Source organism: Amblyomma mixtum, chromosome 7 (genome assembly GCF_055824585.1).
Source record: "Amblyomma mixtum isolate Tamu chromosome 7, ASM5582458v1, whole genome shotgun sequence".
NCBI lineage: Eukaryota > Metazoa > Arthropoda > Arachnida > Ixodida > Ixodidae > Amblyomma > Amblyomma mixtum.
The window spans coordinates 106,122,710-106,147,937 of NC_143018.1; the positions used below are offsets into that span (position 1 = coordinate 106,122,710).

The 25,228-nt window shown below is 49.7% G+C and overlaps 1 protein-coding gene across 2 annotated transcripts in view; it reads right to left on the minus strand.

Annotated features, from left to right (window-relative positions):
- Positions 1-225: 225 nt before the first annotated feature.
- The window catches only part of LOC149337111 (zeta-crystallin-like), a 59,455-nt gene continuing 34,452 nt past the window's right edge, over positions 226-25,228 (minus strand). Inside the window, exons 5-7 of one of the 2 annotated variants that reach the window (XM_089553326.1) lie at positions 5,842-5,943; positions 2,291-2,386; positions 226-626 (exon numbers count right to left, since the gene is read on the minus strand). In XM_089553326.1, the coding sequence (XP_089409452.1) occupies positions 459-626; positions 2,291-2,386; positions 5,842-5,943 (366 nt within the window). In that variant the 3' untranslated portion in view covers positions 226-458. The remainder of the gene's footprint in view (positions 627-2,290; positions 2,387-5,841; positions 5,944-25,228) is intronic. The other variant, XM_089553327.1, reaches the window with a different exon arrangement.

A 25,228-nucleotide genomic window follows, 5' to 3' on the forward strand; every position in this document is an offset into this window, starting at 1 on the left:
TAACACTCTGGCTTTGTGCGCACGGAACAGAAAATCAGTTATATTCCAGCCAAATTATTCTTTCATGTGAAAGATAGGTCCTGGTGAAGTTAAAGGACCAAAACATGTAGGAAAAGCTTGACTTGGCTCAAGAACCTCTAACTGGCAGCCAAGAACAGCACGCAAGTGAACCGGATCAAAGGGCACAGCACAAGAATACTTAAAATCAACAAAACAATAGTGAAATTCTCAACAGATTGCAAAAGCACGTTTAATAATTATCCACATGTCTCAGGGACACATTTCTTAAACATGCACATCGAAATCTGTAGAACTGCTAACTTAGCAACGACAGGCCAATAGAAGAAGTCTAGTATGCAGCAAAAACACAACAAAAACTGAAACTCTCGTAGCTCTTAAATCTGGCAGTGGCACAGAGCAATTTGAGACACGGTTACGTCCGGCGACTTCCGCGCTCGTCACAGGTCCGGGTGAATGACAATGTTTCCTTTGGCGCCTTTCGAGTGAATGATGTCGTGGTGCGCAGTCTTCGCTTCGGTGAGTGGATAGGTGCGGTCCATGACAGGGTCAAGCCAGCCGGCTTCGAGCCCCTGGATAAGAGCTTTGGCTGTGGCTTGCCACTCTTCCTGCAAAGGCATGCGAGTAACATGATCAAACAAAAAGCTGCTACATACAAATCGATGCACTTTCGCGAATTTAAACGGATGTACAGACACGCTGCTATCGGGGAATACGATATGTTTGGAGACGCTAAGCTATGTTCAGAGAACATGGTTTGTGTATTTCCGCGCTGAGCACACAGCGCGATGCTGAGCAATGTGCCCGTCCCTGGAATTATTCGGAATGCGTGACACGCCCGCTCATTTGTGCTTAGCTTTACTTTCTAACCGGTTATGCTGAACATAGGAGTGAACTTTTGGTCACAGGACCACTTTAAACCGTCTGGCGAGGTGATGGGCGCATGCAAGCTTTCCGAGGGGACACAACCGCGCAAAAAATGAGTACGCGCGCCGGGCCTGCAAATGCGGCCTTCAGGACTCGAGTCATACTCGGTTTTCTTCTTGGCTGCTGATTTTCTTGACCTGAATATATTTTTCGGAGCTCCCTATCTTCAAGCTTTTTTATTCAACATTTTCAATAACTTCAAAACTCGGTTTAAGTTCTGTGCGACATGCACTTCACCTATCTGCGAGATGTCTCGAAAGCCGCCGTGCTGCCATGAAGTCGGTACCACTCCGCCCATTGGTATACACTTTGTGGAAGTGTTGGCCTAGGCTATCAAACAAGAAAGAAAATAAAAGATTGAATGTATTGTCCCTCCGTTCCAAGCTGACTGTTCGAGCGCTTTAGGCGTAGACCTCACTCAGTTCACACCTATGTGAACAAAGCGTCACTGTGGCCTTGCGGATACACTTCAGTAAGCAGCTTTGCAGAAGTAGCCGCCACGGAAGAGGGCCCACATTTTTAACTCTGTATAGAGATTAACTTTGATCACCTCCCCCTCCCCCTTTTCACAGCTCACGTCACTCAGGGATGGAGGGGGCAGCCATTTTCAGGCGGACTCACTTCCCAACATAAAGCATCAAATTTCTGTTGGGCTGCAACACTAGGCAGATTTTTTTTATTCCAACTCTTCACGCATCGACAGCCTTTACATCGGAAATAGTCGACTACCAGCTATGGCTGCACAAGTTAACCGCTTAAACCATATTTTTGACAGCATGGTGAAACTCAACTAAACAAAAGGCCGAATTAAAAGAATATACCACAACAGTTTCGACCGTGTAACTTGGGTCGACATCAGGCCCTCTACAACACTTTCATTACGTTGTCTCGTGTTACGTTGTCTCGTGTTCTCCTTTTTTTACACGTTTCGCCTTGTATGGTACACAAGTGACTATTTCAGGACGTTTTTTACCAACGAAGGGCTGGCAGAGAAGTTGCTACATGAATACAAGTAAAAACGGAAGTCACTATCTTCCTTTGTCTAATGTAGCTATTATTAAAATATGACACATCTATGGTTCCGTCAGTACTGAGTGGCTTTTTTTTTCATATGTCGAAGGCGCTTCGTTTGTTCTTTAGAGTACCGAAGAATTCTAGCTTGCGGTATACATATGAGCCAAACATGAAGCAAGGGAATAAGTCACATTTACTAGCTGCAATATTTCTCTCTTAGGAATGACTTTCCTGCCATAGCACTTGGCAAAAACTCTTTTAACGCTCGCTCCGCATAGTACTCAGCAGCCTTATATGCCGAAATACTGGCTGGAGACAACATGCGACTCACAGGCGTTGTGGCAAAGAGCGCTGCACCGGTGATGGACGTCTCCTTCCACATCATGCGTCGGGGGTCGATCTCGACGGAGCCGCGGTTGCCCACGACCTGCGTAGTAGAAACGTCATCTAGACATGCATAGCTCACTGCAGTAGCCTCCCCTACGTCACTGCTTTTTGCCTCTCCGGACATTCGGAAAATGGAGGCACGGGAAAGTAACATGCTACAGCGGTTCTCTCCAAACGGAACGCAGGGTTGCGTATTATTGCAGCTGCGTTGCTTCTGGCTACCTGTGTTATTCTTTTCTAATCGTCAGGTAGCACACTGGCCAAAGTAGATCCATCGAGGGCCTCGGTTTAGCACGTCTACCTCGTGCACGTTTTCAGCCAGCATTCGTTTCGGGCAGAGATTGCCAGCGACGAAGCTGGACCTCTTTTGGCGTGATAACAGCGTTTTTTTATTAAAACACGTATAATTTATAATTTATCTCGACAGCCTGTGCATGCAAGAAGAGCAACATGAGTGCTCGGGTTCAGCACATATTTATGAGAGGGTAATTAGTTGTGTGACTCATTGCTCACTGCAGAACAGTACTACGAGCATAACATCTACTTAATATATGTATTTCAGGGCGACATACCAAGAAGGCAACGTCAAAAGCACTAAATTTGCAAAGGGCGTATTTGAATATTTTAGCCTTTTATTTGGTCGAAGGAAGGCATCAAGGACCATAAAATCGTTGACAAATGGACTCTAAAGCCGACTTATAATGTTTGCACAATGGTAAATTTAGTGTTATTTTCAACGAGTGACACCCTTGCCTTTGTTTCATTTGCGCCATCTAACACGAATGAGTTTAGCGATAATCACTGCAGACGTACTTGCCTCGAGTTAGCTCGCTGAAGTAACTTCAATCGACTGAAAACCTAGTTCACGCTGGACATCAGCATCCATTAGTAGCAAAAAAATTAGAGAAAGAGATATCATTTAATGAAAAAACCCAAAACTTGGCAGGCGTTTAAAAATCGCTGGCATGCTACTCGGAGCGGGGAAGGAAATTTGTGAGATAAAGATGGAAGGAGAGCGGTTAGGAAAAGGCAAAATAAAAGAACTAAAAAGGGAAGAAGACAATATGCGGCTATTAGATGCGTACTAAAGTGCAGCGGCAACCAATGATGTAAGATATGAAATTATGAAGTGCGTAGTTCGACATCTGGGCTAATAAACTTCACTACGTGAACAATGCATGAGAGCAACATGTCAGGTGAAATTAGAGCTTTTCTAGATGTCTAATGTCCATTAAACATGTCAACAAGAAGTTCATTGCATGTACTTGTTGCCTAAGGCAAGCTAAAGGACCTGAAACATTGTCCATTGTTAGAGGCACTGGGGAGAGCTACCCCATGCAATGTTTATAGTACGCACGCTCTTCCGCATTTGTGGGGCACTCAAGCAGGGGATGTTCCACAGTTTCGATCCAGCCGCAGGTTTCACGAAGCGCACTGTTCATTTGTCCGAAACGGTATCATGAGCCGTTTGTAAATGCAGTCTTCAGCTGAAGTCAGTGATGATGTTTCCTTATCGTGAGCAATTCTGAGTGGGAGTCTTGATCTGAGATGTGGGTCGACTGAGTTAGGAAATTGGAAGTGATGTGTCCGCAAGCTATAGAGCCGATACACTTCTTCGGAAGCAAATCTTTGAACCATTTGGGACACACCAGATTTCGTGAAGAAAGTTCGAATGCATCTCCGACGGTGGTGGCCTTTATGGGCCGCTTCATCTGCTTTTTTAGTGGCCAGAATGCCACAGTGTGCTGGTATCCACTTAAATGTTATGTAGTGGCCTGCGGCAATAGCCAAATGTTGTAGGTGCCCGATGTCAAGGGAAATGGACTGAAGATTGGTTTTCTTCAGCAGGTTGCATAGGATTTGCCGAGAATTTTTGGAGTCGGTAATGACAACCCATCGGCAGGGGGATGGCTCAGTGTCTTCTCATTTTATGGTGGATGCCTCAGCCGTTAATTGAGAGAAGGTAGGTAGCTGAGAACGAAATTAGATAGAGATTATGATGATGATAATGAAAACGTCTATTGAAAACCGAAAAGGGCTTATACCCCTGTCACACGGCCAGTTTCAATGGCCATCGAGTCGAGGGCCATCGAGATTTTCGATCGCCATCGAACTCGAGGGAATTGTGGTGCTGCTACACGGCAAATCTCAATGGCCATTGAAATCGTTCTCGCGTCTTACGCCAAGCTCGTGTGGCGCCACAATCGCTACGTTCGGTTTCGAGCAAATAACAAAAATATATTGACGAAGCATAACTAAATGTTGAAATACACTTTTTTGCAGTCATAAGGCGCGTCACACTTGTTCAAAAATCCGGCAAGCGAAGCGGATTCGCTCGTGGCAGAAACTAGGACCTGCTCTCATGTGTTGACGCCCGGGCGAGTTGGAACGGCCGCGCCGCTGCTGCTTCTCGCTGTGCGCACCATGTCGCCGCTCGCGGCGTACACAGATACAGTGAGAAAAGAGCATAAATTTATGCTGTCTACGTACGACGAGCGTATGCACGCTTACGTACGCTAAACGCAGGCGCATTCCCACTTTTAGTTCAGCGTATGCTAGCAGAGACGCAAAAATAAACTCAGCCTCTAGTGGCGCCATCTGGTTGTCAAAACGGGAACCATTACGGTCAAACCGACTCTCCTCTTAGGCCTAGCAGTGGCACAATCGTCACTCTAAATAAAAACTAAAGCAAATTTATCACTTATACGTTTTTTTATAGGCAAGATGAGACGAAGCGAAAGACCGGTGTCGCATTTATGGCCAATCAACGGACAGAAAAAGGCAGCAACAACGAGAATTCAGTCCGAAGCGAGGGGTCCGGCTTTGAAGGGCGCCGCCATGTTTGTTGTCATTCGAAGCAATGCTAGCAACCTTGGGCAACGCTCGAAGGCCCTCAAGCTCAAGCTCAAGAGCTCAAGCATGCTTTCAAACAGGCCCGTGCTTCCCGAGTGCTGCATGTACGGTCATAGACAAAAGTTTGCGGGATCAGGATTCGCGGGGAAAAAAATTATTCCAAAGTTGCCTCGCTAGCCACTCAGATGGTATTCTTCTAGCGAGACGCCACGGTGGCTCAGTGGTTATGGCGCTCGGCTGCTGACCCGAAAGACGCAGGTTCGTTCTCTGCCGCCGTGGTCGAATTTCGATGAAGGCGAAATTCTAGAGGCCCGTGTGCTGTGCGATGTCAGTGCACGTTAAAGAACCCCAGGTGGTCAAAATTTGCAGAGCCCTCACTACGTCGACCCTCGTAGTCTGAGTCGCTCTGGGACGTTCAACCCCATAAACCCATAACCCATCCTACTAGCACATGGAGGACACATTTCTCCTCACAGTTCTATGCATTTCACTGACCTCCTGTGCCTATCTCCGCATCTATAAAAATTTTCCGCAAAAAAGCATCCTGCAAAATTTTGTCCATCGCTGTACCTCTATTCCACCAAAGTGGATGCAGCAATGGTGTGAAATTTCCAGAACAGGAAGAGGACAAACGATACTTACTACGACAGTGCCGTTCTGGCCGAGGAGATTCAAGTCATGCTGAAGATTAACGTTGGCCAGCATTTCAACGATAGTATCCACTCCATGCCCTTCCGTCCATTCCTGGTGGCAAGCAACAGCAGAAGTTAAGTTAGTGACATACCAGCATGTCACAGCCAACAACTCTCTATACGCTAACAGTAGCCAACAAAATGACGTCGCAAATTTTGCTCTTGCGGCCTCAATTGTCATTGCAGAGTGCGGACATGTGTGTACAATATTTAAATATAGCCACTCATACACTGCGAGTAAAGGTGGTGCTTCATTGTACTACCTATATATTCTACAGCGAAGGTGACTTCAGAGCAACAAAATTCTTATCCTCTCTTTCAGGTCCTGTGCGTTTCGCTAGGCAGTGATTCTCTATTATGATGCGTGCCCAGCCGCCAGTAATAGCACAAGGCGGTCTTTGCGTTTCGCCTTCATTGAAACGCAGTCGCCGCTGTCGTGTTCGAACCCGGGTACTGAGTCGGAACTCCCTGGTTCCAACCCGACCGCGGCGGCCGCGTTTCGATGGGGTGAAACGGAAAGGCCTCCTTGTGCTGTGCGATGTCAGTGGACATTAAAGATCCCCCAGGTGGACGAAATAATTCAGGAGCTCTCCACTAAGGCGGCTCTTCTTCATTTCTTCTTTCATTTGCTCCTTCATTCCTTTCCTCACGGCGCAGTTGAGGTTTCCGCCGACTAGTGAGACAGTAACTGCGCCTTTCATTTTTTGATAACCAACAATTAAATCATTATATTAAGATAGTAGATACCAGATGTCGGGGCCTGAGACCGTCTTTGCCTTCTGTTTTCTTTTTTTGTTTAATGCTATCATTTTTTTTTCATGACACCATTATCACCATCTCCGTAAAAGTGCGGCCGTGTTTGAACCCAGATCCTCGAGCTAAGCAGCTGACCGCCTTAAAGAGATACTGAACCAATGTTTTGGAGCCGCTCTTTTACATGTTAACAAGAGTTTGACTGCTAAAAGTGATAAATACGACAAGCATTTTGGCGAAAATAGGCGGATAGCATGTTTTTTTCGCTATTTATTGACGTATCGTTGCACCTGGCGGCCGCCTGTGGTAGCTGCGACTAGACGTCATAACACCCGCGCACCCACTGTTCCCGCAGGCGCACGACTGCCATCGCTACTCGCGGGTTTTGCAGTTTTGCGTCGGCAGCGTCGGACGTTGGGAGCCCTATCGCTTGGTCAACCCAAACTGCAGTGCGACATCGCGCTTCGAGTGACGCGACCAGTTAGTTGCCTGTCAGACGAGGGTGTCATGACGTCACGCTCTTCATCTCGCGCAGGCCGGGAGGTCTTGGCGCGCGCTCATAAAACATCTAAAATAAAACCATCCGTTGAAAAATATGCGCAGTGCCGACTAGATTTCGGTGTAATCACATTCCAAGAATCTATTTTGAGCGTTTTTGTTCAATTTCAAAATTTTTCTTCAGTATCCCTTTAACCGCTGAGCCACAGCTGCGAGTGGACGAAAAAAGGGGCTCTAAATGGGGGGCAGAGAAAGCTAGGTCATTGCCTGCAATAATTCCGCGTCAGCTGTGTATACAGCGCGTGCGGAACGAGACGTGTCGCCCTGATGTGATTTCGAAGCAGCCTGTGTGTGTGCGCGCGCGCGCGTGTGTGTGTGCGTTGCGTGTGTGTGTGTGTGTGTGTGTGTGTGTGTGTGTGTGTGTGTGTGTGTGTGTGTGTGTGTGTGTGCGTGCGCGCGCGCGTGCGTGCGTGCATGTGTGTGTGTGGGGTGTGTGTGTGTGTGTGTGTGTGTGTGTGTGTGTGCGTGCGTGCGCGCGCGCGTGCGTGCGTGCATGTGTGTGTGTGGGGTGTGTGTGTGTGTGTGTGCGTGCGTGCATGTGTGTGCGTGTGCGTGTGCGTGCGTGCGTGCGTGCGTGTGTGTGTGCGTGCGTGCGTGTGTGTGTGGTGTGTGTGTGCGCGCGCGTGTGTGTGCGCGTGTGTGTGTGCGCGCGTGTGTGTGCGCGCGTGCGTGTGTGTGTGTGCGCGTGTGCGCGTGTGTGTGCGCGTGTGTGTGTGTGTGCGCGTGTGTGTGTGTGTGTGTGTGCGCGTGCGTGAGTGTGTGTGTGTGTGTGCGCGTGCGTGAGTGTGTGTGTGTGTGTGCGCGCGCGTGCGCGTGTGTGTGTGCGTGCGCGCGTGCGGGCGCACGAGCAAGAGCGACTTGTCAATAAAATATTTGCAGACAAACGCGTAACCCAAGCTGCACACACTAACAAGGTTCACCCATTCAATATCAAAGAAACATATGTCCGTGATGCGGGGTAAGCCCACCTTAACACAGCTAACATGGACGTGCGAGAAACAAACAATGCTCACAGACCCTACACCTTTCCCCACATCGGAGGAGATGCTGGCCAGCGATGGACCAGCACCTCAGGCCCACCTAGCGGACGGAGCAGAGCGGCTGGCAATCTCCAGTGGAGGCCTGGGAAGGGAGCCCATTCATTTAGGATTTATATATAACCAATACTAAACACTTCTCTCTCTCTCGGAATTGAAGCTGCCGTTGTGTCAGAAAGATTTTGGACAACTTTCAGCGAGGAAGGAATCAGCGGAGTACGTACTCAACGGACAAGAAGCGCCTTTGTCAGTCAACGACGCCCAGCGATGTCGGGAAGATTCTGAGCCGTTAAATACTGTGCATTCTACGTAGAACATCCTGTTAATAATCGTCGCAAAAAGTTAAACGTCGTGGTTAGAAAAATTTAACCCGAAGTTTCCCAACTTTGAATGGTACATTGAAAGTTTCTAACAATTTGTAGCATGTAGTAGGGAGCGGAAAGCGTCGGCTGTGCTTTTCGCTGTAATTCAGGCGCAAGAGTGTGAGTGTTGAAAACTTGGTCGTGCGGGCTCTACCGACGATAAAACGCATTCGGAAATGAAACAAAAATTATAGGGCACTTAAGACTGCTTACGTGCTGCCACGGCAAAAACATGTGTGCGTCAATGTGAGCGTTCGACCTCGATGCAGGTTGCTCACTGAGAAATGAAATGAAGACGCGCCTGCGAACGCTGATTAGACTGAGTCCACGAAGGTTCGAGTGAAACACTCGGTTCGAACACTTGCCCGGAGCTAGCTTCCAACCTAAGGCACGTACGCTATATGCAAAGAAAAAATCGTACGACATCACCCACAACGGTGTACGATGAACGGTTACGTCATAATTTTGAAGAGAACATTGAATTTTGAGACAAGGCAATGGCATAGTAACTGCCTCACATATCACTGTACACCTCAACCACGCCTTAAGGGAAAAGATGAAGGTGCTGGGAAGGCATACAATTCAAGATTGTTGGGATTGGGGCATTCCACCGCTGTCACCACTGTTTGGACTTCGACACCCCAGCCTGCTGCCACTGATGTGCAGAGCTGAGCGATGAAATGGTCAAGGCGACAGAGAATCAACGAAACATTTATGTAGAGTATATACAATGGCTTTACATATTCGGCACAGGGACCGAGAGCACAAAGCGCTAGCACAACGAAGCACGGCGATGCCCTGGGAGAGCGTCTCTCTCGCTCTATCTCTCAGTCAGCTCCCCGTCTGCTGCTCCCGTGCAGCGCGGCTCGGTTTTATAACCTCTGGGACCGTTGCAGCTGCCAGCCGTTGAAACCCTCGAATCAGGTCGCGCCACTTGTCACCGTTCGAATCGGACGAATGGACGAGAGGGCTCGGCCGTTCGAAGTTTGCAGCTGGGAAAGGGCGGCCGGCGAAGCGTCTGTTGAGTCTCGAGCCGGCGCTAGCGAGGAGAGGGCGAAGGGGGGGGGGGAAGGAGGGGGGGGGAGATTCCGCCGGAAGAGCCTGGATGAATCATGCTGCAAGCCGCGCCATGGCCGAGACCGGGCTTGCTTTGCATGATGTCGGGCACACGCTAGTTTCCGCGGATGCCAGCGGAATGCTTACCCGGGAGTTATATGGTTCATATGTCGTCGGTTCAAATCAATGTCGCAAGTTGCATGGTCTGCATGGTCAGACGTGTCTCACCACTGCTTCGTGATCCCATGTGGAAATCCGGAAAATTTTTGGCCATTGACCGAAGATTTTTCCAAAATCAAGCGTCCGAAAGTGCATGGACGACGGATTTACCCAGTTTTCCCAGAAGTAAGCCTGCATTTCTGAATCATTCGAAAATTCATAAATCAAGGCCCCTAGTTTGTGACCCCAGTGGCGGTGGCCGCCGCCCGGGCGCGCCCGACCATGGCTTGTTGGGTCTGTAAGTCATGGCAGCCGAGAAGGATCGTCTCCCAGTCCTCCCGGGTTGGGTTGGGGATGGGGGAATGGCCGGGTTGGAGAGGCAGGCCCAAACCATGTGATAGGATTAATATGTAGTGGCTGGCCTGTTGGTTACACATACTGACACTACACCGTGGTCGGATTACGGACAAGAAAGATACACACAAACACAGGCCCTGACTGACAACATCGTTTGTTGCCTTGAACTGGCTTATATAGGACCAGTCCCGTGACAACACAGGAAAGCAACAACTCACGTTCCCGTGGGACAATTATCTCGTTGGTTCGTAACCTTCCCTCCAGTCGTTGGTATGTTCATGTGCGCTTAGAAAGATCAGCTCTTTTTTGCTCAGGTGTACGGATGGATTGCTGACACTTTTATCAGAGAATCCTGATATTGCCTGAGCTTCTACTGTCACATTTGTGGTAGTGTCGTGGCGCTTGCGTAGAGCGGCCGTTCTTTCAAAGGCAGGTGTGCAGTTTTTACATTTATTTATTTATTTAATTAGTTACCCCAGGGCCGTTTGGCGTTACAGAGGGGAGTGGGAATAACATACAAGTACAAAAACAAAACAGCAGCTAGAAAAATTGAATATAGTTACAGCAGACACTGGTATAAAATCAATAACAGCATTAACAAAAGGCAGCATTGCACAAAACAAAACACAAAAGAAAACAGCAGCTAATAAAAACAAAGTTATAGACACATACTTATATAAAAGTAATAACGGCGTTACGAAATGCAGCAGTATCAGTAATTACAGCAATATTGTGGGGAAGGTGATTGCAGCTGACACAAGTTCAGGGTATGAATGAAACGTGAAAACATCTTGTACGACAAGGAGGGATCCAAACTTTGTGGTGGTGATCAATTCGGGCTGAAATATACGCTGATCTTTTTAATAACCTCTCTTTAATATAAGGATTATTACAAATTTTGGGAAAAGTACATAATGAAGCTATTGACCTGCGTTGGGAAAGAAGCTGTAGGGAAAGGTTAGCTTTCATGGCCGTTACAGTACTAGTACGACGATAGTTGGAAAGTATGAAGCGACAACCGCGGTTTTCAATTGATTCTAAGTCAGGAATGAGAGATTCTACTCCAGGGTTCCACACCGATGAAGCATATTCCAATTTAGAGCGGAGCAATGTTTTGTAAAGTAATAGTTTTAATGAACTTGGTGCGCATGAAAAATTTCTGCGAAGGTATCCAAGCATGCGGTTGGCGTTATTTGTAATGTAGTCAACATGAGTTTTCCAAGACAGGTTAGAAGAGACGTGAACACCAAGATATTTATAAGACGACACAGTTTCAAGAGTGATGCCATTAATGCAGTAGGTAGAGGGTGTATTAGATAGAGGAGAAATGGACAAATGCTTGCATTTAGTAATTTTTAGCTTCGTATTCCACAGGTTACACCAATCCAGTACCTTGTTAATATCTGACTGAAGAACAAATAAATCATTATTATCATTAATGTCCCGGTAAATAACAGTCATCGCAAAAAGACAAATGGAAGACGAAATAGTAGTTGGTAAGTCGTTTATATAAATTAGAAAGAGGAGGGGCCCAAGAACGGACCCCTGAGGAACGCCAGAGCGAACAGGAGAGGAATCTGAATTGACGTTATTTGCTGTTACGAACTGACTTCGGTATCAAAAAAAAAACAATGCAACCATGCAGGCAATGTGGAATCAATGTTAAGGCTGTTTAGTTTAAGGCTGCAGTGTTTGCTTAGCTCACCCTAGCTAACATCTTTTAGATTTCTACGATGTTCCTGTAGTCTTGTGCTCAGGCATCTCCCCGTCTGGCCGTTAAAGATATTACCACATGACAACGGGATTGAATAAACAACATCTTTTTGACAGCTTACAAGACGCGGGCGACGCTTAGTCACGCGGTCTGGCTTTATAGTTACGTCAGAATTTGCCTTTCTAAACAACTGATGCAATTTCTTCGGTGCCGAAGAAACAACATGAACTCAAATTCTTTATTTCTGCCTTGTAAAGGTACAGACAGCGGAGGTGCAGAAAGAGCTGCAAGAGACAGCTTGACTAAGCCGCAGCCCCCTTTCGCTTGGCAGCAGCCTGACAGCAAGGCTTTTAAGACAAAAGGCAGTTGCACAGCGTGATAACAGGTATACAATAATGAGCAGGTACAAGAGAAAACGAAACAACATCATACAATAGTGACACAATATCCACTTTGGATTAGCACAGGTACTGGCAACAAAGGAAAGAAAACAAGACACAAAACAAAAATCCTACATGCTAGCATACAAAGCACGCAAAGACCTGTTTGACGAACTGAAAAGGTCAAAATTATTATATACATACGCATTTAGCAGGGAAGGAAGAGTAAACTGCAGGCGTTCTCTACCTGAATTTATTCGGGGGATCGGGACTATCCATGTCTCCGCATACCTTGTTGTGTAGCTTGCATCTCGGGTATGTAGTTCAGCAAGTTTACTTATGCGGTTTGCATTACTCCGTGTTTCGAGTTTAAACCGGACACTCAAGCGATATTTATACAAGTTGTGTATTTTTAACACACCGCTTTGTAGGAAGAGATCTGGGCTTGGCGAGTCCCAGTGGACATTGTAAACATGACGAAGGAACTTTTTCTAGAAAATGTAGATACGCTGACGACAGCTAACCGTAGCTGTGCCCCACACTACGTGGCAGTAGTTTAAATAGGAGCAAAAAAAAAGTGAATTGTACAGGAGTAACTTTATTGTTCTTGGAATGATGTATCTGAGCCGACTTATGACCCCGGTTATCTGAGCCACTTTCGTGACAATATGATTTGTGTGGTGTTCCCAAGACATGCTGGAAGAAAAAACTACTCCAAGGCATTTAAACTGTTCAACTATGCCTATACGTCGTGAGTTAAGTTTAATCTCCATGGAGGAAGGAAATACTTCGGTTTTAGGACGCCCGTCAGGCGTTGTTACGCCTTTAGCTTCGGCCCCCCCTTAGACACGTTCTAAGAAACAAATAAAGGAAAAAAAAATATGAAAGCTTTTGTTTTCTTTTCATTTATACTCCTGCATCTGGATTCGGACCACTTTTGTAGTTCACTCAAGGTGTCATTGCATTCCCGAACAAGGAGATTAAGGCCACTGCCTGTAAAAAAGATGCTAGTGTCATCAGCGTAGGTAATAAATTTAGCCTGGGAGTTAATGTTGGAAATATCATTTAGGTACTTATCAAAAAGTAATGGCCCCAATATACTAACTCCTGCTCTGTTACCCATCTTTTTGAGGTTATGGGACACAGTATGTAGACAACGTATCAGCGATCCCTTCCTTCAACAGTCATTTTCACTGGGTTTCTCCTTTGATTTAAGCATGCTTTATGCTACAGCAATCAGAAGATGCGCTGGGTACCCGGCTTGCCGAAGGCGATCCGCTTGCTTCAGAAAAGCGTCTTCCTGTAGGCGCTTGCAGGTTTTTACAATCGCGCTCGTGAAACATGACTTTAAGATGGCTCTCTTTACTAGTTTATAGTGTGCCGATGCGTACAGGAGGACTGCCCTATTTACCCTTGGCTCACAGGCCCAGGAGACGTGCTCAGAGCGGAACTACAGGCACAGATACAAGAATCTGATGTGTCCATTCTCCGGGTACTCATGAGTTATTGTCAGAGGTTGAAGGCAGTCAGTGAACAGCGTCGCAGCTTGGGACATTCGTGTCTGCAAACATCCTATGTCGTCTTTCAAAATTACTAGTAAATCATCGACAATTCTAAACGCAGTGGAGATTCCAAGCTCGGCGCATCGATCCCGGGACCTTAAGTTACGGATGCACAATACTTTGGCAGGACTAGGAGAGGCAGTAAAGGTATCCCAATTAGAGAGCCTAAGCATAACACATGCGGGCAAAACCACGCTAGCCAAAATCGAACTCAAAAGAAGAAAGGGAGGAAATCAACAAGAACATGAGCCCCATTAGGATCCCTCCTTCACCAAAAATTGTGCACCCGGAACTAGACAAAGAAAGGAGACAAAAGAGAGCCGAAGTGCTGGAACTCATGTACGGAAATAAAAAAGCGCATTAAGGAAATAAAAATAGCCAGAAATAAAAATTGGCAGAGGCTCAGCTTGGTTAAGCCCGGAAATTGCGAAAGCAACTTCATCCGTTTCTTCAGCCCGCATCCGCCGTGTCTACCGCCGCCCTGCGCCGACGGCACGAGCTGGAGCTCTGTTTATACAACTGGTATGTTGAAATTGTGTCGTTCCATACTATTCATAGATTCTTCACCCATTGAAGTATCTTCGGCATTAAGAGCGTCCATGAAACTTGTCTCCAAACTGGCTATCTCCATAGTTTCGCTACCGTTAACACCACTCATTAAACTTGACCCTGCACTTGTAGATGCACCCGCATCAAGCGATGTTGACCGGCGTGCTCGCCAGGCTACTGCATACGCACGTTGTTTAATAGCCGTTCTTCGTCTGTTTCTTCGGCGCGGCGCCGTCGCTTGGCCGCAGCAGATCGTTCCAGCCTCGCCTTGTACGCATCATCCGACATCGCGCACTGAGAGTAGCGCAGCTGGAGCCCCCCCCCCCCCCCACCCCCCCCCCACCCCTCGTTTTATCCCGCTCTGGCGAGCGCCCTCTCTCGGCAGCGGCGCAGCCGGCGTGTAATGCTGTACCTCCACCATCGATGGCGCGAGCTGGGGCCCCGTCTCTCGGTCTGTCGTGACGTCACACGGTCACGTGACGCGCCGCTGTGTAAGGAGGCGCCACGACCATCGATGGCAGATAAGTGCAAGCAGTATTGCTTTCGCAATAAAAATGCACGACAGCCGTGGTGGTAGATGGTCGGGGTAACCCAACCAAAGCGAGCACCATAAGAGGGACAAATATATAAGCAGCAGACGAAGTTGCGATCGCGTTGGCTTGCATCGGATGAAATGCCGAATATATTATAAGCGACAGTAAAACTGCAATCCAAAATTTCGGTACAGGGAGGGTCTCTCGTCTTGCACCCAAATTTTAAGACAAATAAATTCGACACGCCAATAGACGATATGCGAAATGCGCAGCGCCATCTCTCGGCGCTCCGAGAACTAAGTCCTCCATGTTGGTTCGGTACAGAAAACGAAACCGCTGCCCAGCGTTGGGTTAAAACGGCTGTGCTTCGTTTGAAAAGTAAAATGCCGATGCAGTGTTGAGCTACCCTCTCCACTGTGAAAAGACACTACGATGCGTGCCAGAACTAGGTGCGTTCCAGCTTAAAGCTTTTCTATTTTTTTTATTCCGTCCCAACAAAACGCCATGCGAGGTATCATGTGTCAGCACGCGGATCAGTGCGCAGCTTTCGCTTTCTGCGCTGATTTTCGACAAATCTCTCGAGGTGATTTGCGTTTAAATTAAGATAGGGACCACAGCCTTTGTTGTCTCTGATCAAAATTAGAAGCCGATTTCGTGCATTTATCAACTCTTCGGTCAGCGTGAATATATATAGACGCATACTTGAACAACGTAATAGAGACGGTAATTTTTTGAGCTGGCCAATCGCTCGTGCCGTGGCGAAATAAGTTCACTCGAAGAACCATATGCCGATTACTGCTTAGTTTGCTACGTGTTCAGTTAAGTTTCTCCCGTGATCAATTAGTTTTAGAAGGGCGAGCTAACTCTCTGGACCATACGCATATATTACGCGCGTTAAGGAGTCTTTGTGAAGCAATACACCCTACGTATAAAAAGTGAGGTGCGAATGCTCTATTTCTTGAGGATTCCTATACCTTCAATATCTGCGGCAACGAAAATCTAAAAAAAAAGAAGCGAATAATATAGCTACTTTATTATGAAGGAGGGACGCATTTCTAAGCTAGAAAGTACGTGCAACAGTGTTCTGAAAACACTTCAGGCCATCAGATGTTATTAGCGTTGTGGTAAGCTCCAACAGCTTGCTTCGCAACAAAGCCATTTTTCTAAGTTTGGGAGTAAGCTAATTAAGTTTCGGAAGCAACCGAACATGCTAATTTCGCCCCTGCACACACATGCACCGTACAGTCTAGCGCGATTTGAAGGTTATCGCGCGAGCGTCGACCAGCCTAGCCCTCCAGGCACCTAGCGGCCGACTTTGGAACAGGAAAAATCATGATTTCGCTCTCTCCTCTGCCTCGTTCGCTGTTCCGTGCAACAAGCATCACCCCCGCGACGAGATCACCACCCTTTCTCTCTATTCTAAGCTTTCCATTGGTTGCGATAAAGTGTCGACTTGGTTACCTCTCGTATCTTGCGGGCGATAACAAAATTGGTGGGAAAGAAAATAAAAAAAAACTGATAGCCCAGAGGAGGGAGTGACAGCTGCTGAAGGAACAGCAAAAAGAGTGAGGGAAGCTGGCCTGATACCTCCCTCGCCTCGGCAGAGAATTCTGGGCCATGGCGCTTTTCATGTTCTCGGCCGACGCTCGCGCGATAACCTTCAAATCGCGCTCGACTGTACATGCCGTACATGCACCTACAGCTGTAGCATCTTCCTCTAATCAAGCCGCCGCGGTGGCTCAGTGCTTATCTGAAAAAAAAGCTGCGTCTTTGCTTACAATATTTTGAATTATATGTGCATGCCTACTTTCCTCTTGTTAATGTCGACTGACTGACTGACTGTGTCTTAAGCAGGACGCGGTTTCAACGAATTGTGGCGAAAATCAACCGACGCTGGGCTCTGAAACGGTGACGTTGAAAACCGCGGATACGCATTGCACATTACAGTAAAGGAATCGAATTACGCAGCTGGTAGAGGGTCTTGTGTGATTATACTGCAATGCACGAAGCTCCTGGCGTCGGCGCGAACGAAAGTTCGCACTGTCACAGAAGTTTGTCAACACACGTGCCTACTCACCGCAAAATAACCGCTCGCTACCCTACCAGATGAATTCGTGTCCACCTGGGAATAAAATAGCCATGATAATGCGTGATGCTTGAACCGGTGCTTTAATGCGAGCATTAAAACGACAACAGCACACGGTCAAGGTTCGACTTTACAACCCACTTTCGAGTGCCGATTATTGCGATCATCAGCGCCAGACTTCAAGCGAAGCTGAGGACGCGGTAGGAGTAAGCTGGCGCTTATTGAAAGCACATATACATTTGGTCAAAGATCAGCTGTGAAAACAACGCAGCAGCTGAAGCTTGGCTGTTGAAATTCCACTCGCAAGAAGAAAGCGCGCATAGAAAACGATGCACCAGCTCGACGAGCTCGACCGACCTAAGATGGAAACCGGAAGTTGTGGGCGCGGCGTTGCCAGACCGCCAAGCAATTTCGCATATCGTCTATTGACATAATCTCGACCCCTGTGCTAGAGTCTGTCCGTGGCAACGAAGCTGCATATGGGCTGCCTTAAGATTACCACCGAGCAGCCAACGAAGAGCCTCACCTCGAGAACCACAGAAGACAATGGCGACTAATATATCAAGAAGTAACTCAGTACTACAGGCAACACCGCAGACAACTTCCCCCGCCGACGGGAACGCGGCAGCGTCTCGCGTCTGCTAGGCGTGTGGCACTACGGCTCCTTCATTTTTTGACAGGAACCACGAATCAAGTCATCCTACCTCATCAATATTGCTATCTTTGGGTTCGGCAAGTTCATCGGCATCCGTGGACACCAATTTCATCTGTGTGGGCCCACTTTTTCAAATTTTCAAGAGGGTTTTTCTTCCGGCCTTTGGCGCCGACGCTAAGCCTAACGGCTGCGCCAACTTTCGACTGCAATGGAGCCGCTTCTTTCGGCAAGACGGCGGAAACGCTTCTTCGACGCAGTTATGATACAGACTTCATGTCTTGGTCGACCGTTCTCGTAACTGTGGAACCCAAATCGGTACCCGCGGACCTGATCCGCAATGAAAATCTCCGCCTGCATGAGCTCCGCTCCAGACGAGATGCTAAGATAGCGGCTAACGCCAATCCAACCACCGAATACGCTGCTGCTACCGGCCAAGCTTCCGCCTCGCACGCGGCGAAGGACTTCGGCCCCAAGGGCCGCAACCCCGTGAACAAGTGGAGGCCCAAGCCTTTACGAAAGTTCCACTAAGACTACTTTGTCACCATCACCAAGCCCCGGAAATCATTGGCCATCCTGGACGCTTTTCAATATGCGGGCTCGATGCCGCGTTTGGCGCTTTCTTCGGAGCGCCTAAGGCGGCCGGGTTGAGCCTCCTTTTCTGCAAGGTGCAAAATTTGATCCTCGCTAGCACTCGGAACGCCCACATCGCAGACCGCCTGCTAGGTGACTTTTCCATTAAATGAGCCAAAGAAGATGTGCCTCCAGCCGGCCATATCAAAGAACATGAAGAGGGCGTCTGCCATGGGGTCATTACGGTGGTCAACCTAGAGACGTCTGAATTACTTCAACCTCGCGTGTAGTCGAGGAACGCCACTCTACTTGATATCCGGAATATCGGCAACTCAAACAAGGCCCGGCTGACCTTTGTCGGCACGGTGAAGCCAATGTTCGCCCACTACAACTCTGTGATCGTCTCAGTGCAGCCATATTTGCGCAGTATTCCGGCCTGCCGTTTGTGTGAAACTGTCGGCCATCGGGGGGACTCTTGCCCCAACCCAACCCAAGACAAGTGTCGCCTGTGTGGAGCACCCATACAAGATGGGGAGCAGGCCTCTCACAAGTGTGCGCCAAACTGTGCGGTTTGCGGTGGTGGTAATGCCACGAACTCACGGCACTGCAGTGCAAAATATCGTCACAACAAGTCAGCTGCCCCAAAGGGTACGAAATCCAGTGTGACGGGCAGGCAGCCACAACACCACGGCAGCGTCTGCAGCGATGCTTCAACACATTGCGGTGACGTCCCCAGCTCAAACGAACAGACGCCTACTAGCGGGAATGACGCAAAGAGCAGACAAGTGCCACCACCACCCCCACACGGCGGTCAGGAAAAGCACGCTCAAGAATGGCGTCGAGGGTGCCTGAGCCAACATCGTCAAAAATGACAAACAGATGAGCGGTTCGGGACGGGTTACCTCCTCCTCCCACCCCCTCTCCTGTCCCCCTCACTCGGCGGCTGACGCTCAACTCCACAACCTTATAGCTTCTCTACGGGCACAAAACGAGATGCTACTCGCGAAAACTGAAGCTTTAGAGGCTAAAACAACCCCCCTCCCCTCGCAGTACCCCCGATGCGGAGGCTATGGAGAGCCAGACGGCGGCGGCGCCGGCTCTGCAACCTTCCCTTGCCGAACTCGAAGCCTGTCTTAATGCCAAATTTGACAACCTGTTGGAGACAGCGATACAACGCCTCATCGCTCGAGACATGGAGGCTACTCCCTCTATGATCGCTCAACACATCGCGACTAACCCCCGCCTTTCTAGCAGAGGCGGTCTCCTTAAGGACGTATCTGGTCGGCCCTCCAGATTGTCCCGCCGAGTCAATGACCTCGACGATGACGAAGACAGCTGCCCCCTTTTAGGTACTGAGCTTCAGCCCCCAGTAACTGGCTCGGGGGCAGCCTCGCTTCCACCTCTCAATCTGAGCATGGCGGTACATCCTAGGTGTAGGCGCTCCCCCCTTTCGAAATCATCTTCCCCCATTACGATTACTCAATGGAACGGTCGGGGGCGCCGGTCCCGTTCCAAGTGGGCCCACCTTTCTTTTATTGCGAAAGCAATACTGCTCGCGGTTTCCGCTCTTGGCCGTCGTCCCGGAGAATCCACCATTGACCTTTAGCGTGACCTATGTGTGACGTCATACCAGTTGTGGAAAAGCAGGGCCCCAACTAGGCTCGTCGCGATCGTCCCAGCGAATCCTCCATGCCGCAGCTGCGCGGCGCTGTACGTGACGTCATGCCAGCTGTGGAAAAGCGGGGCCCCAACTCGGCTCGTCGTGATCGTCCCAGCGAATCCTCCATGCCGCAACTGCGCGGCGCTGCCACGAGGGGCGCTCGCTGTACGTGACGTCTTACCAGCTCTGGAAAAGCGGGGCCCCAACTCGGCTCGTCGCGATCGTCCCAGCGAATCCTCCACGCGCCGCTGCCGTGGTGGTGGTGAACTTTTATTTGATGAAATAGAGTTTGGAAACCACAGAGTGGCCCCACTACATGGTCGGCGTCCCTAGTCCGGGACACCGCATGACAAGGCCCCGTCTCTCGCCCGTTTCACCAGAGCCCTTTGGACTCAAGCGAGGAGCAGTTGAGGAGGGCAGTCTCCCATGCCTCTGGAAGGGGTAGGGGAAGCGGGGAGGTGGGGATTTTGAGTACATGCCCACACCATGTGGAAGATATCACAGGTCTCGCCACAGTGCGGGCATCGCCCATTCGTGTTAGGATCGTAATGTTTGATTATTGCAGGACAGAGTAGAGTACCTTTCTGCAGGCACCTTAAAGTTCGCTCCTCCGTCTTCCTCAGCCCCTTTGCAGGGGCTGGCAAAAGGCTGTGGTTGTCGCTCTAATACGTTATTTCCCTGAATCGCAGCTGCGGCTGGTTAGTCTCCCAGCCAGAAGAGCTGGGATGAGGAGCCCGGTGAATAAGCGCTCGGGCAGCCGCGTCAGCGGCCTCATTACCTCGTAAGCCCTAGTGGCCAGGAGCCCAAATGATTCTTTTCGATGTTGGATTAGTGGCAGTCCGTCTTAGAATGCAAGCAGCTAAGGGGGAGATCTCCCCTGCCAAGTAAAAATTACATGCTTTTCGGGAGTCCGTGATGATGATTCTCAAATTTGCGTGGGCGGCAGCAAGCGCTATCGCTACCTCCTCGGCTTGCATTGAATTCGGGGCTCGAAAGGAGAGTCCATCAACGCGCATTTCCTGGTGAACGAAAGCGGCCGTGTAAAATCCCGTGGATCCCGTCTCTCAAGAGCCCAATCCCGCGCTTGTCGTCTGTTTTCGGGCATGTCGGTGTCCATGTTACGGGGGAGCGGAGAGACCCAAAGCATATGGCGCCACAGTACTGGGATATGCTCCGCCTCCTCTGGAGTGCAGTCGTGTTGGATATGTAAGCGGTTTAGCAGGCGGCGCCCAGGGGCCGTCTGCATGAGCACAAATTCAGAATTTTGGGTGGAGCATTGGAGGCCGCAGCGGTGAGCATAACGGTCCACTATGGTCGCCGCCTCCAGCAGGTTGTCCTCAATGTCTCCAAGGCAACCCTGTGTGGACCACAGGGTGATGTCATCGGCGTACAGCGCATGCTGTACACCGACGAAAGCGCCCAGCTGGACCGCTATGCCCATCATAGCCAGATTTAATAAAAGGGGAGAGAGCACCGCGCCCTGTGGTGTACCACTGGTTCCTAAATGAAAAGGGCCATGTTCCTTAAAAAGGGCAATGTTCCTTATCCTGGATTCGAATGTAAGATTTTCTGTCGGTCAAAAATTGCCGAATGTATTGAAAGGCGTTTCTGCCGCAGCTAGTTTGAGAGAGGTGGGTGAGAATGATCGCGTGGGTAACGTTGTCGAATGCTCCCTTCCAATCCAAGGCGAGTACGACCTTGTTATTGTGAGGGCATTCGATGGAGTCGAGGACAGCTCGTCTGAATTTGTGCTCATACGCCCCTCACCAAAGTGCACAGCCAAAATTTCATTGTCTCTTGAGACAGGTCCAATCCCTGAAAATATCAAAGTCCAGGTACTGGGGCTCTTTACACATCAAGACAGACGGTCAGAAACAACATTGGCCAAACTCCATCAGGTGGGGGACCAGGTGGGCCGCTTAGTCCGCTAGGTTTCTAACAAGCGCGGGGGTTACAATGTAAGGAAGCCTTGCGGCTGGAGCATGCATTTGTAACCAGTCGAATTCTATATTCGACTCCATACCTCCACCTGCGAAAGCAAGACGAGGATGCACTCGAAGTCATCCTCCGCAAAATTATTAAGCGGGCTCTGGACCTCCCCGTGAACACCTCCAAAAAGCGCCTCTTGGGGCTGGGCATGGTGAATACATTTCGGGAGCTCCGGAAAGCCCACCTGACCAACCAATACACACATCTCTCGAAAACATCGTCGGGTCGCCGCCTCCTTGCCCGACTACACATCCAACACACCGCTCTCATGGAAGAGCGCGTACGTATTCCATCCCAGTGGAGATGCGCCCTCCACGTGCGCCCTCTTCCCGCGAACATGAACCGTGAGGACCATAATGGCCGGTGCCTGGCGCGGGCGGAAGCCCTGGCCCGCCACTATGGATCGAAACCAGGCGTATTCTACGTGGATGCCTCCGGCCCCCACCATGTGGGATGGTACACGGCAGCAGTCGTCCACCAATCCAAAACAGTGAACGACCTTACTTTCCGAGCCCGTGAAATAACACACGCGGAGGAGGTCGCCATTGCATTGGCTGCATCTGATTCCAATTCAAAAAAATTATTTCCGGCTCGCGAGGGGCATGTCGGAATGTCGAGCACGGCTGGGTACCGTATCTAGCCTACCGCATTCCCCAAAACAGCGTCTACACCGGGAACCTCGCTCACCGGCGTATCGTTTGGGCTCCTGCTCACATGGTACTAGTGGAGGTTCGGGACCCCAGTGGCGTCGGCAGCCGCCCGGGCTCGCGCGACCAAGGCCCGTTGGGCCTGCAGGTCAGAGCAACCGAGCAGGGTCGCCTCCCAGTCCTCCCGGGTTGGGTTGGGGTGAGGGGGGATAGCAGGGCTGGAGGGGCAGGCCCACACCACGTGGCAGATGTCCGAAGACTTCTCCGCACAGCGCGTACAGCTGCCAGAGAAAGAAAGGTGGAAGTGTTTGATAGCTTCCGGGCACAGCAAAGTATTTGTATACAGGCGAAGCAGAAGCCGCTCCTCCGCCTTTGAGAGACCTTTACACGGGCGGGGTAAATACCATGGCCAGATTGATAAAGTAAAGCAATGTTTGTGAAGGAGTAAGTGGGAGTGAATTCTATTTCCTGATCGTCGGGGTCGGAGGGGAATGTCCGGTGAGAGAGCGCGCGGGCGGCGGCGTCAGCTGCCTCATTTCCCTCAAGGCCCATGTGAGCAGGAGCCCAAACGATAATCCAGACCAGCAACATGGCGCAGAACAATAACACGCGAAAACGTCGGCGGCGACACCAGTCCAACACACCAGCAGAAACAATTATATGGCAATGGAACTGTCGCAGCATACGCCGAAAACAATCACAACTAGCCGCATATATAGCAAACTCCCCTAATCCCCCCATGTCATCGCTCTGCAAGAGACGGAAACAAATCGCATTCATATCCGCGGTTATCACACGGCGGCCCTTACACCACGTACGGCAATCCTGACACTCGCATCCATGCCGGTACTAGACCGCACACCGACAAACACGCCCGACAGCAAGGGCACTCAATATACCGCGATAGAGCTAAGCTCACCAGGACACACATATGGCCTCACTATTATTAACATATACAGCAATCCTAAAGATAAAGGCAGAGTTATTCCGGGTATCCTGGGCTCCTTCCGTTCCTCAAACCTTCTTGTGGTGGGTGATTTTAATGCACGTCACACGCACTGGGGATACAACTCGGATACCCCCAAAGGTAACCTGATTTCTACCGCAATGGCTGATTACAACCTTAGCCTGATCACAAACCCCACCGTACCCACTCGCATTGGCACAAGCGTCACCCGCGACACCACACCCGATCTCACATGGGCCACACAGAACATAATCGTTAAATCTCACACGGTGCTCCAGGATAGCCTTGGAAGTGACCATTTTCCAGTCTCCACTATTATATCTTATGAATCCAAGATTTTCAACCCTCGTTCGCAGCTTCTCACTGACTGGGATAAATTGCGCTCATATTTGGCAACTGATTCGACAGAACCCCGTACTGTCACTGACTGGACAGACCGTCTGGTGAAGGCCATCCAGGCGAACAGCAAAAGCATTAAAAATACCCCTAAGGCACCGCAGGTTGATCCGCATCTGGCTCACCTATGGGAGGCCCGACAGGGGCTTCTCAAGCGCTGGCGTCACCAGCGACACAATCGTAAATTGAGACTCCGCATAGCCGCTCTCACTCGCGAGGCAGAAGAATACGCGAACACGCTAGCCCGCGCAAACTGGGCAACCTTTTGTAACGACCTGAAGGGTACATTAAGCACTAAACGCACTTGGTCCCTCCTACGCGCTCTCTTGGATCCAACAACCACTAAATCTCAGACACAAGTAAACACACAACGTCTAATACAACTAGAGCTCCAAAAGGGCACCGACGTAATTGGCCAACTACGGGACACTTATATACCCACATCTCTTCAGTCGGCAGATCCACCCAATCTACCTCCACCTAACCCAGAACTTGATGTCGGCATCACCTTAAACGAAGTCCGCCGAGCACTCTTTAGTATTCGCCGCTCTACGGCGCCGGGGCCGGATGGCATAACGTACAAGGCACTACTCAATCTGGACGATGTCTCCCTCCAGGAACTCATGGAGCTCTTTAATAACCACTGGCAAGCAGGGACGCTCCCATCAGCCTGGACCCATGCAGCATGCGATTTATACCCAAACCGGGCAAAGCCCTCACTCTTCAAAATTTGCGCCCCATCTCCTTAACGAGCTGTGTCGGCAAGCTCTTCGAGCACGTCATTCTCAATCGCCTGCAACCATTCCTAGAAACAACAGGCTTTCTCTCAAACGTTCAATTCGGCTTCCGCCCAAACATCTCGGCGCAAGACGTACTTCTCGCGCTTAAAGAGTCCCTCTTTTGCACTAAGCGTCGTACAGCCTCTACGCGAGCCATACTGGCCCTGGATATCCATAAGGCTTTCGACACAATAAGCCATGACCATATCCTCACGACATTAGCCACCACGGGGTGTGGCACCCGCATATGGCAATATATTCGGGCCTTCCTTCAGGGGCGCACGGCAGACCTCCACCTTGCGGATATTGCCTCCCAGCCTTTCCCCCTGCCTAACCGGGGAACCCCACAAGGGGCGGTTCTATCACCTTTACTCTTTAACATTGCCCTAGCGCCACTGGCAAAGGCCCTTGCTGCTGTCCCAGGGCTCCACACAGCCATATACGCAGATGATATAACCCTCTGGAAAACGGGAGGATCCCTTGGAACAGCCCAGGATATCCTGCAATCTGCCATAGACATCACCACCACTCATTTAGCAAACACAGGCCTCCGTTGCTCTCCAAATAA